The following is a 13,876-nucleotide window of genomic DNA, read 5'->3' as shown; positions in this document are numbered from 1 at the left end:
CGCGCTGTTCTTTTCCACTAGCCTAATACATTACAATTACAAACACGTCAAACATACTTACCGGCAAAATACTTAATAACAAATGCTTATTGTAATTTTAATTAGTGTCTGTCGCTCCTTTTGTGACATAAATAGAATATGTAAATAAAATGTACACATTTAATTTCTCGTTTTAAGTGAATTGTACAAATTCTTATGAGAATAAAGAATCTTTAAACCGAGATACAGCTGGGATCGTCGATGTAAATAACTGTTGGTTTAATTCACGTCAAATTGGATAGGCGACTAGTGCTGCGAAACTTAACATGGAAAATGTATGTACAAATTAAGAACAAACAAACACATTTCTTAGCACGAGACCCATGTAAACCGGTTTAAGTGAGAACAAATGAACTTTGAAACATATTGTAAGCAACCCAGGCAATAAAGGAACGCATATTTAATTACACAAACGGATCTACCGCGATATAGTTTCATTGTTTTAGCTTAAGTTCCGACGTTTCAGCTGAGTTGCACCAGAAGTGGTCACGGAAAAGACTGGTGGAACTCAGCTGAAACGTCGGAATTTAAGGTTAAAACAATAAAACTAAATACAGGGTGCTGCCTGTAACAGGAGCAATAAATTAAACTGTAGGCTGTACTCCTCAAACTGACCAACATTTGTTCAGCAACTTTTATTTATTGCTCCTGTTACAGGAAGCATCCTGTATATCGCGTTAGACCCGTTTGTATTATTAAACTAGCGACCCGCCCCGGCTTTGCACGGGTTAACAAATTATACATAAACCTTCCTCTTGAATCTATCTATTAAAAAAAGCGTAATCAAAATCCGTTGCGTAGTTTTAAAAATCTAAGCATACATAGGGACAGACAGACAGCGGGAAGCGACTTTGTTTTATACTATGTAGTGATATGGGTACAAAACACGAGAGTTTAAAGTGTTATATAATAAAGGAACGGCCATAACGTTTCCTTATCGAAGGGTGACAATTGGGTTCTAAAGGGGCCCACTGATTACCAGTCCGCCGGACGATATCGGCCTGTCAGTTGATCGGAACTGTCAACTTTTTGTTCTAACTGACAGGCCGATATCGTCCGGCGGAAGAAGAATTAACAAAATTAATTACAACCGGTAAAGTAGAAAAACTTACGTAACGAAACCGGCCCACGGCCGCAACTTCTTCGGTCCGTACTGGAACGCTGCGCCGCACGTCTCCGCGAAACCCATGGAGGGTTTCTTTGCATCCACGCATACTTCTTGAGACGTCCGCACCTGGAATTGTAAAAATAAAAACATACATATGCGTCATCGAAATTCTGTCATCTTATTCTATCGCACTTTTTTCAGTAGGTAATATTCGAGCAAAAGAGAGAAAGATACCGAAATTTATTAACTGACATTCACGGCAGATCCTCCAAGTATAAATACATAAAAAATCATTTATTTTCAGGCAAAAAAGGTCATCAGATACCTTGCAGACTAACATAGGTACATATCCCGAATCACAGGTATGTATTTTCGTGGCCTATCGGGTGTTGGAATTCCATAAAACAGACAAACTGTTTAAAATTCTCACATCATCTGCGGTATTTATCTATATCCTCTTAAGATTTTCCTCAATTTCTCACCCAACACTTGTGACCAAAATTTCCTTTTGCTAAAGATAAAACATACCAATATATAAACACAGTGTGTACAGATGAACCCAACTATGATAGTGCCGAGGGCGCCTGCCGCAAGACCCGCGTTTTTGAAAGCGTTCGGCATCGCCAGGATGCCTGAGCCGAGTGAAGATTTTAGCAAATGCACCAGGGATCCAATGGTCCTGTGGAATTTCAAAAATTGTGTAAAGGTTGACTCATGCTACACCGGACCGGGGCCGGGCCGCAGCTTCCGGCGCTGTTTTCTATGGAAAGCACCACCATTCTATGGAAAGGCCGGTCTAGCGTGAGTTATTCTTTAAAGAGAAGACGATATCGATTGTAATATACATAATTATTATGTTATTTACAAAAAGGTTTTATCTAGTAAACATATGCCCGAAAACAGTTAAAACGTTAAAAACACTCTCTTCAAATTTTCTGTTAGGTTGAGTAAGGTACTTACCCGAGAAGGCATTGTAATCAAAGTGTATTTATTTTACAACCTTTTATTTAACTTGCAATGTTTGTTTGTTCGGGTCAAATCTTGCAAGCTAGGTATATATTACTGAAACTCATGTATACCTACAGGGCCGGATTAAGCATGTCTGGGCCCCTAGGCAGTGCAATGCTCGGGGCCCCCTTACAGTTAATTCTGCATACATAAGTTCAGTTGTTATACAGGGAAGTAAGTCTGCGGTTTTAATTACAACCTTCAGGTGTCAGTTGAGCCGATCCGAACATGCCGAACGATGTCTTTTTCGCTCTTGCGTGGACATAAAGGTTTTTTATATTAGTTTTTGCCGACCTCTCTGCGTCCAGTGTGGGGAGAGCTCTTTTTTTCTCAATAAGTAGTTAAATATTTTGCGAGGCTGAACAGCGATTGTCCGACCATACGAGTCACATGATTAAAATTAACCTGATAATAAATATTTTACATGTGTTTAAATGACTATTCATTAACCAGTGAAAGTAGCATGTAAGTACAGGGTAAATCGGAAGAGCAATAAAAATCGCGAGCGCAGCGAGCGCGAAATTTTTTGTGAAAAAATTGTGAAAGCGTGTTAAAAAGGCCTAAAAATCCGAAGTTACCCAGTGAGGCGAGCTTTCATGCAAGGTCAAAGCCGTGCTTCAGGATAAGCTCAGCTAGATCACAGACGCCAACCAATGTCCATTGTATTAAAAAGCGAGACCGCAGGCCGAGCTTGGCGCAGCGAGGCCAAAGGCTAAGCTGAAGAAGAGATTTGGTAGACGAACCAAAAATTGAAGTAAAAAGTGAGGCTGAAGGTCGAGCTCAGCAATCTCCACATACTTAACAAGCCCGAAGCGTACTTATAACCAGCGAGGTGAGCTTTTCATGCAAGGCAAAAGGCTAAGCTTCTGAAATCAATGTTTATATTTGTTAAAAAGCGACGCCGAAGGGCGAGCTGTAAGAAAGCAGCGCTCTGATACGAACCAATCGTCAAATGTTACTCAACAGTAATATACGTATCATACAAGAGTTACTCGGGGGGCCGAAGTTTCATTAATGAGGTTTTAGGCCCTCGGGAGCCTGAAATTCGAGCTCGATTTACAGACTTTAAAAGCTATAAAATAACATAATTTACATAATCATTTGATGATTGTGTGTCTGAGAGACTGATATTGGACATTATGTATAAGTAGGTACGATAAAAAATATTTATGAATTTTGGCCATATGAAACACATTTTTTTTGGCGGGCGCGGGGCCGCCGGGGCCCCCTAGGCGAGGCGGGGCCCCTTAGCCGAGGCGGGGCCCATAGGCAGTTGCCTACTCTGCTTTAGGGTTAATCCGGCCCTGTATACCTACATAAGTTGGGTGACAATGACAATACAAAAATATTATGGTAACATCGAGCTGATCTCATGATACCTAGTTGTGTTTGGGAAAGTATTTATTTATTTAAACTAATCCACTAAAGAGAAAAATAGTTCCCGAGAAACTTCTGTATGTTACTAACCGGAACCAGGCGTATCTCACTCCGCGATTTCGTCGCTTTGCTACAGGTAGCTAAAAGTACATCCGTTCGGCCCCAATTTTGGGGAAAGCCATAAAGCCGCGCGTGGCGCTGTCGCCACATAGCGGCCATATCTGTGCTGATCGTAACAGACGCGTTTTGTTAGAGAGTGAGTCTTCTGTACTTAGTACTATTATTTATTCTGTGCCGGAACAACGACCGTAAGGGTCTCCCCATACTTATCGACGCGGATTCGGCGAAAGCCGATAGTAAACAGCATAAACAGGTAAGGTTCAGTTCGGCTCCGTTCGGCCGTCGACGGTCGACGCGTCGGCGTCTTTTTCGCTCTTATTGCGTGGACATAAAGTTTCATTTCTATTGGCATTGCCGATTCCGCGTCGATAAGTTTGGGGAGACCCTAAGGCCGCCTTTACACTTGTAAGTTTTACTTACGTAAGTAGGGACACAGCTAACACAGTAAAACTTACAGGTGTAAAGGCGGCCTAACGTAACCTATTTAGGTATGTACTCAACTTCCGTTAGCGAATTATCTGTATACACTATCTGCAAGATCTCTCAGGTAGTTTATTATGTAGGTACCTATATAAACTACTTATCAGAGGGACCGTTTTCTTCTCCAAATACTTACGAATTGGGATGCGCAACATTTCTGTGCTCAAAAGGGTTGTATTCCTTTTCATTGATGACTTCTTTTGAGCCCAAGCTCAATGTAGACTGAAAACCTGGATTACCAGCTAGATCCGCCCTGTAATAGTACATTACGATATAAGTACGAAAAGTATGAAATTACCATTTTGCACGCATTGACATAGATATCTAGGGACTTAGGGACTGGCTTTACGGGCAATAATAATGAGGCATGACATGGGCCACTACAGCGGTGTGAAACCGCTACAACCCGATTGGTTGATGAGTTCGCATCACGCGCGCGATTGGTTGACGAGTTCGCATTACGCGCGCTATTGGTCGCAACTAGTTGCGTTAGACTGCACGATTGGCTGGAATTCGTGAGTAACACCGCTGAACTAGTACCATTTTTAGTGCCCCATTAGCCCGTCCTTAGATATTATACGTCAATGTTCGCACGTGTATTATTGTACAATGTTTTACAGTACATATGGTCCTTTACATTTTTTACATACGCACGTATAGTGCTAGTTACCGCACTAGGGCGGTAAATAGCACCATATGTACTGTAAAATACAATACGCAATATTAAATAAAATAAATAAATATTTTTAGGATACAATTGCACAAAATATACTAAGTCCCACGGTAAGCTCAATAAGACTCGTATTGTGGGTACTTAGATAATATATGTGGCTTAGAAAAGGATCCTATTTATCGGAATTTATATTGGAATTTCAGATGGAAATGTCCTTATTGCATTGAACATGAGGACCCTTTGCGATGGAAAGCTACATATAAATATGAAATAAAACTATTAAAACGGATTCTATCGCGTATATTGAATGTATACTACATTCCGACGTTTCGAACCCTTTACAGCGTTCGTGGTCAACGAGTGACGGAGGACTTAAAGGGGCCGACTGATTACCAGTCCGCCGGACGGTATCGGCCTGTCAGTTGTTCGGAGCTGTCAACTTTTTGTTTTAACTGACAGGCCGATATCGTCCGGCGGACTGTTAATCAGTGGGCCCCTTTAGTTTCAAGATGACATGTACTGGGACCGCCCGTTTACCTTAAATGTAGCAGATTTTTTGGGTTAAACATGGAACTTTGGTTACCTATATGCAGGTACCTATAGATGAAGGAACTCGTTAACCTTTTCCACGCCGTGTCAAACACAAAATGCTGTCACTCAGACGCCACATCATTGAAGTGTCAAAACTGAAGTTGAACTTTATGTATATGCACGTAGGTCGATGTTGCTCTGTGGTCTGTGACCGATTAATCGGTCTTTGGCGTTGAACCTACGGTGCGGATATATCGGTCATTGGCGTCCAAAAGGTTAAAGTTAAACTTACGTTGAATTAAAATTATCCAAAATAATGGTGGACTTTTTTTCTCCTTTCCCCATTTTGGCGCGTTAATCTGAAACAAAGAACCGATTTCAAAATTATTATTATTTAATTTATTAGGCAATGAGGGAAATATAATAAATTCAACCTTTAAAACTAATTAATAGGGTAACTGCTATAGTTATTGGCCACTACATAGTAATTGGCCACTTCTAACAAATCAGAAAGAAACAAGCCAATTGAAGCCTTATTGTTAAGAGTGGCCAATTACTATGAAGTAGCCAATAACTATAGCCACTATAGCCAGTCACCCTATGTACTTCTGTAGTATTTTTCAAACTCGATGGGTAGGGTCAGCTGTCATCTGAGATGACTATAATTTACTGGCGACCCGCCCCGGCTTCGCACGGGTAGTTCAACGAATTTACACAAAACCTTCACAAATTATCCACCAAAACCTTCCTCAAGAATCACTCTATTTATAGGTGAAAACCACATTAAAATCTGTACAGTAGTTTTTGAGTTTATCGCGAACATACAGACAGACAGACGCGGCAGGGGAATTTGTTTTATAATATGTATATTGATGATGATGATATTGATAACCTAAAACGCCCATGCAATCTCGCAAAATTGTATTGAGATGACCTGTGTCAGCGTACCCATCGAATTCTGCAACTTTATGTGACTTTAGGTGACTTTACGTGACTTTAGGTGACTTAGGGTGACTTTAGGGTAGGTACATATCAATGTAAAATCAGAAGGCCTCGGAACCAGGGATGTTGCGAATATCCGCATCCGCATCCGCAACCGCGGAACTTCCGCATTATTTTCAACATCCGCATCCGCATAAAATCGATGCGGATTTAATGCGGATGCGGATGTGGAACAGGTCGGTACAGGAACGTCTTAGCATCGGCGTAAGTGCTAGACTGCTAGGTAATTTAGTCATTAACCAAAAAAACCTATTAGAAATGAGCAGTCAAGCGTGAGTGGGACTTAATGTACGGAACCCTTGGAACGCGAGTCCGACTCGCACTTGGCCGGTTTTTTGAAATAAAAATTACTAAAATGTAATATTTGCCGTTTTTTATGGTACTATCTTGACATCCGCATCCGCATCCGCATCCGCGGATGTGAGCCTTTAAAAATCCGCATCCGCATCCGCATCCGCGGATGTCAAAAAATCGGCATCCGCAACATCCCTGCTAGGAACTAAGGTATTTTAATGTTTAAAATCGTAACACACTCTAGCAATGCTTTTATTGAAACATCATAACTCTTTTTATAGTTTTGAACGAGCATTTCTTGTATAATATATTATTTCGGTGATCTAGGAAACGGCTCTAACGATTTCGATGAAATTTGCTAGGGGGTTCTCGGGGGCGAAAATCGATCTAGTTAGGTCTTATCTTTGAGAAAACGCGAATTTTTGAGTTTTTATATGTTTTCCGAGCAAAGCTCGGTCACCCAGATATTACGTCATTAAATAAGCAGTTAAGGTCATCCACCCCGAGTGGCATTCAAAACACCGGTGAATCCTATATATGTATAAGAGTATATAATACATCCATTCTATATTTTTCTGCGGCAATATTAATAGTTTTATGTTTTATTGCTGCGATGTTATACCTAGCTGTATGTGAGTACAGTCACCAGCATAAATATATGACTGTGGGCAGCCGTGCAAAAATATCTGATGCTCCATTGGAGCCATAAGTACTTATATGACGACACTACGTCGGTAAAAATATGTGATGCTTTGCGCCGGCAAAAATATCGTTAGTCTGTATCCGCATAAATATCGGATCGGGTCGCTTAAAAATATTTGACGACTCATAAAAATCAAAATTATGTGATTACTCTTATCTGGCATAAATATCTCTCCACTGTGAATGCAAATAGATACATCGGATGGCAGACGGACCGCCTATATATCTGACACGAATCAAGATATTGTATAACCTACTACAATGCGAAATAAACAGCCCAATTCGAACGTACACTGACACCAGAATGATATTTGAGTCATGTTTTCTACTTTTCGTGCGTCTCACACCAATACATGTACGGACAAGTACAAGCGAAATGTCCGATAACTGTATGACATCATCAGTTAGATGTACACCTCTAGGTAGTAAACAGGTGCCTAAATACCTAGTTTTTATGCAAAAGTTCTAAGAGCCACTTGCACCATCCCACTAACCCGGGATAAACCTGGAGTTACCATGGTTACCAGTACACCAGTACAGTACCAGTAGAGAAAATAGGCTGTGACAGACGGACGGACAGACAGACGTGGTATCTTGAAATAAAACGCAGGTTACACAATTAATTAATGCTGTATTCCTTCGTTATTGTCTTACAAAACTAGACGCCATCTTGGTTGGAGGGCAAGCGCGAGACAGACAGCCGTAAAGGCTGACATACACGAGTCGGTATACTACACACGAGTGATCCTATTAGGGTTCCGTATTTTCCTTTTGAAGTATACGGAACCCTAAAAAAAGGCCGATCTGTGTAAGATTGTCTACAAATATTTATTATCTTCGTTTGGTTGCGGCATGTCATCTTGTCCATAAAAAAGGGTGTCTCCTTTTTCGGCACGGTTTTAAAATAATCGCATCAAGACATTCTTTAATGGCGACCGGTCTCAACGAACGGCCACTATATAAATTGCCAGGAGGCGGCTTTCAGATTCTTATTAAAATTTGATGTTGGGATAATATTATACACGGTGGCTAAAAAATAACTGTATTCCCTTTGTCAGGGAGGTTATGGGATTATACTGAGCAACTTTTACTATGGGACGAACCCCGAGACCGCGAAAAAAAAATTAATCTCCCATAGAAAATGGATCAGTCAAAATGTATGAAACAGCCAAATATTTTTTTCTCGATTTCGGGGTTGGTCCCATAGTAAAAGTTGCTCAGTATAATCCCGAAACGTCCCTGGCAACGGGAATGCAGTTATTTTTTTAGCCACCCTGTATAGTACAGTGCCATACATAAATATTAGAGTGACATCAATCATAGTCATATATATATTTTTTTATTTGAATGTCGCTTCAGTAGATTTAAATATTAGGTATTTAAAAACCGCAAATTGTTTATTTTTACAACAGGTAGGTATGTATGTCGGCGGCAGATCGTAAAATCGGGCATATCGAGATATTCCTAGGCATATCATGAAACGCCGCCATTTCATGATCTGACTAAGATTAACCCAGGCGTATCACGATCTGCCTTATAAAAGAGTCGGTAGATCGGTCAGACCAATGTATTCGTTGATATTCCTATCTTCATACCGGGCGCATCGTAAAATAATTGATGAGATATTCCTAGGCATATCATGAAACGCCGCCATTTCATGATCTGACTAAAATTAACTCAGGCATATAACGATCTGTCTTATAAAAGATTCGGCAGATCGATGGGAGCAATGTATTCGTTGAATTCCTAGCTTCATTCATACCGATCGCATCGTAAAATAATTGAATTTTTTGCCACTGGTTGCGCTGCATTCTATATGGCGCTGCGTCCGAGTCCAGTGTTGCCAGATCGTACCTTTTAATACAAGTTTACGTTCCTTTTAAGACTTGAAGTTTGCTCGATATGGCTGGTGGTCGCTAGGCAGATCATGAAATGCCGGCGTTTCATGATCTGCCTAGGAATATCACCCCTTGAGGTTTGCACGATATGGCTGGTGGTCGCTAGGCAGATCATGAAATGCCGGCGTTTCATGATCTGCCTAGGAATATCACCCATTGAGGTTTGCACGATATGGCTGGTGGTCGCGCTAGGCAGATCATGAAATGCCGGCGTTTCATGATCTGCCTAGGAATATCACCCCTTGAGGTTTGCACGATATGGCTGGTCATCGCTAGGGAGATCTTGAAATGCCGGCGTTTCATGATCTGCCTAGGAATATCACCCCTTGAGGTTTGCACGATATGGCTGGTCGTCGCTAAGCAGATCATGAAATGCCGGCGTTTCATGATCTGCCTAGGAATATCACCCCTTGAGGTTTGCACGATATGGCTGGTGGTCGCTAGGCAGATCATGAAATGCCGGCGTTTCATGATCTGCCTAGGAATATCACCCCTTGAGGTTTGCACGATATGGCTGGTCGTCGCTAGGCAGATCATGAAATGCCGGCGTTTCATGATCTGCCTAGGAATATCACCACTTGAGGTTTGCACGATATGGCTGGTCGTCGCTAGGTAGATCATGAAATGCCGGCGTTTCATGATCTGCCTAGGAATATCATCCATTGAGGTTTGCACGATATGGCTGGTGGTCGCCAGGCAGATCATGAAATGCCGGCGTTTCATGATCTGCCTAGGAATATCACCCCTTGAGTTTGCACGATATGGCTGATGGTCGCGCTAGGCAGATCATGAAATGCCGGCGTTTCATGATATGCCTAGGAATATCACACCCTACTTATTTGATATGCCTAAACGTCGCTAGGCAAATCGTCAAACGTTGATGTTTGAACGATATGGCTGGTAGTCGCCAGTCAGATCATGAAATGGCGGCGTTTCATGGTATGCCTAGGAATATCTCGATATGGCCGATTTTACGATCTGCCTCCGACATGTATACGAACAGTGCAGTGACATGCGAGCGAATGCACGCACCAATGATAACAAACTGACATCATTTTTAAATCAAAATGTAACTTCGAATTGGCCGTGAACAAAACACAATGGAGAATAGTACAATGGGGTTGGCCGGTCGAAGTATTTTTCAGAGGGGTCTGTCAATGCCTAGAAGTGTGTGGAATTCGTGTTTTTTTAAATTTCCCGGCTTCGATGCCAGGGCCCTTTAAGATAAATCTCATAGAACATAATCTTTAATAGAAAAAAACCGACTTCTCTAATTACTAGCCTAACCCACTTAACGGTGCTTATACTTTATTTATGTATACATTTTATGGTAATCATAGTGGTTGATTTAGTTTAGGTATCATAGTGTATGTATGTATGTATGTATGTCACTTTATTGCACATAAACAGGTTTACATAAAACGGACAAAAACAAAACAAAAATAAGAACATAGTGGTTTTCCGGGTCAAGGTCCGGGTCTGGGTCCGAGTCCGAGTACGGGCCCGAGTCCGGAGTCCGGGGCCCAATCCAAGTCAAAATCGAAATTGAAAATCACAAAACGTTTTTCGTTTCGTATTGTTGCAAATTTAGCCTTCTTTAAAAACGTCTAAGGAAGGTACTATCAAAAACTAGTCCTTTAGTGTTAGAATCACCCAAAAGTGAAAAAAAAAAACCGAAATTTTCGCGGATTTTTCGATTTTTGCGTTCGTTGCGATTGTTGCGTTCGGCGCTCGAGGTCACAAACTTGGATTATTAATTGGACCAACATCATAAACAAGTCTGCAAAAAATCAGAACTACCGGATTTGACGTAGAAGAGCCACGTTACAAAATTCTACAATTTCACTGGATTATAATTGTAAGCGTATCATATAAAGTGTAGTTAACGTTGTTAAATTAAGCGGCTCCTTTATGTCATTTTAATTAATGATATAATATTCTAAATCATACGTAGTAATTTAAGTTTTTTTGAGGTACATTTATTATTCTGTATTGACGTCAATAATTTACGGTTTTATTTCTTGACACCTGTCGATACAACATATTAGGTATCTACGTGCCGATTTGATACGCATCAGTTAAATGTTTTTGTCATCATAATAGCTCGAAAACACGTTTAAGCCGTATAAATGTAATAATATCTGGGAGACCGAGCTTTGCTCGGAACACATATAAAAACTCGAGAATGCGCGTTTTCCCAGAGATCAAACCTAGCTAGATCGATTTTTCGCCCCTAAAAACCCCCATATAGCAAATTTTATCGAAATCGTTAAAGCCGTTCCCGAGATCCCCGAAATATATATACATATAAATAAATAAATATATAAATAAATATGCAAGAATTGCTCGTTTAAAGGTATTAGATAGATACAGATGTAGTGCATAATTGATTTCCATCGTATTTTCTCGGAAACATTCGTATTTGTCATGCTACTTCAGGTAACCGACAGTAGGCTAATTTCACCATACCTTTGGCAGGCGTGTCTCACTCCGCGATTTCGTCGCTTTGCTACAGGTAGCTAAAAGTACATCCGTTCGGCCCCAATTTTGGGGAAAGCCATAAGCCGCGCGTGGCGCTGTCGCCACCTAGACAGACGCGTTTTGTTAGAGAGTGAGTCTTCTGTACTTAGTTAGTAGTACTATTATTTATTCTGTGCCTTTGGCCTAGTCTCGAGTAGATGGCGTTATTTTTTGACATTGAACAAATAGACACATATCAGTAAAAGAATAAGGATCAAAGTCAAATGGCGTTCTAACAGTTTTAATCGTCTGTCGAAAGATGGCAGTAGAACTGTGGCTACATTTACTTTGACAATCCGCCTCTATATCAAAGTCTCTTTGTTAAAATTAACCCCTCGTATGCGGCCTGTCAAATTTGATCATTGAAAAAGTGACCTTGACATTTACAACAATAGATTAAAATTCCCACGCACGGATCCGTGTCTAAGCATACGAGGGGTTAAACGAAGTAGGCATATCAAAGTTATAAAAAATGCAAAAAAAAACTCGTTTACGGCCGTGTCCTCGTAAAATAAAATACAAGTTTAAATTGGTTTTCCAATGCCATATACGGGTGTTTATTACACTCCGTAAAGGAACCGTTCCCAAAGTTTTTGCTGATTTCGGTCAATGTTATTTTGCAACGTTTGTAAGTACCGCGCCTTTTCTAAAGACTTACGTCATTTAAAACATACAGGCGGCATACGAACAGCAGACGATTAAATAATAAAAACTACCAAAAGAAATATAGTTTGTCAAAGGACTGTCTCATTTCAAACATAGACAGAGAGAATCATACTATCTTTGTCTTACACTAGTTCTAACACCCAAAAGAAAAGGATGAGTACTTATAGTTTTCCTGGTTCTTACTGACTAACAAATTGGTTTGATCATCTATAAATTATGCTGTACCGAAGCCCGAAGCAAAATACATGCTGGGAAATGTTTGCCTTAGTATAGTAAAAAGATTAGGATAGATTTTCATTTTCAATAAATTGGAAAATTTCTAAATCATTATTGTAGAAAAATGTATGTTGTATGTAAGTTGTTGTGGAACCCCATAACTGTATTTGTTTCTTAGCTTTTCTAGGCTTCCCCAGCCCGGGGGTGAGATGCGTAAATGCATTTACCCCTACGTCAAAAAAACAACAAATAAAAATAAATTGTCAACGTGCGCATAAAGACACTAAAATAATTTCCGTATGGCTGTAGTTCAAACCAGATTTAGCATGAATTACCTCTATATCCAAAATAAAGAAGATAGCAGTCTTTAAAATTTACTGGTCTCTGGTGTTGACAACTTGGCAGAGTATATAATGAGTGTAATTTATTATCCCACGTATTTAGTTGCTTCAAGTTTTTGTTTCACCCAAAGATCCGGATCTTTGGCTCACTTTAGTGTATAAAATAAATTACTGGTAATTTTTGGTAGGAAAGTCCCAGCCGTAATTTATATCACAAAAAATAATTATTGTTATTAATTTTGTGTTAAATGATGGCTGGTACTTTTCTATCAACTTAACGCAAATTATTTTGTACCTATCTCTTGAAGACGGGAGTGTTTGGGGAGCATTTATTGTAGGTACTGAACTATTACTATTAGGTATAGTTAAGATTTTTTATTATTTTAGAACGCCATGTGACTTTGATCCATGTTCTTTCACTGATGTGTTAAAATTGTTAAATATCAAACGGTATGAAAGAAATGATAATTTTAAGTATACAAAAATAATTCGGCCCGCATTGCAATAAATACTCAACACACAAGTTACGAGATACTTACCAGTTTTCTGTGCTTGTTGGCAGTTACTATTAAAAAGCTCGTATCTCGTAATATCATGTCATGTACAAATTCTACAGAATGTCCCTAGCCATTGGACAAAGCCGAAATGTACATATGCATTAGGGTATGCAGAACCAGGCCCCTATTTCACCACGGTGACAGGTGCGAAAATTGTTGACATCACTGTTACTGACGTCACAGGCCTCCATAGACTACGGCAACGGCTTACCATCGGACAGGCGGTGTGCTTGTTTGCCACCAACATATTAATTTAAAGAAAAACTCCATTATATCGCCAATAAAAAAGTACTTATTTTGCGATGCTAATGACAATTTTAATTGTCACAAGAAACACGACAATT

General features: G+C 40.0%; 1 protein-coding gene across 1 annotated transcript in view; it reads right to left on the bottom strand.

Moving 5' to 3' along the window:
* The window catches only part of LOC134662778 (proton-coupled amino acid transporter-like protein pathetic), a 44,212-nt gene that overhangs the window by 4,592 nt on the left and 25,744 nt on the right, over positions 1-13,876 (bottom strand). The window contains exons 2-5 of the mRNA XM_063519072.1: positions 5,629-5,695; positions 4,269-4,385; positions 1,676-1,826; positions 1,152-1,273 (exon numbers count right to left, since the gene is read on the bottom strand). Coding sequence (XP_063375142.1) covers positions 1,152-1,273; positions 1,676-1,826; positions 4,269-4,385; positions 5,629-5,681 — 443 coding nt within the window. The 5' untranslated portion in view covers positions 5,682-5,695. The remainder of the gene's footprint in view (positions 1-1,151; positions 1,274-1,675; positions 1,827-4,268; positions 4,386-5,628; positions 5,696-13,876) is intronic.

Source organism: Cydia amplana, chromosome 3 (genome assembly GCF_948474715.1).
Source record: "Cydia amplana chromosome 3, ilCydAmpl1.1, whole genome shotgun sequence".
In the NCBI taxonomy this organism is placed as follows: Eukaryota; Metazoa; Arthropoda; class Insecta; order Lepidoptera; family Tortricidae; genus Cydia; species Cydia amplana.
This window is presented reverse-complemented; position numbering and strand designations above follow the sequence as displayed.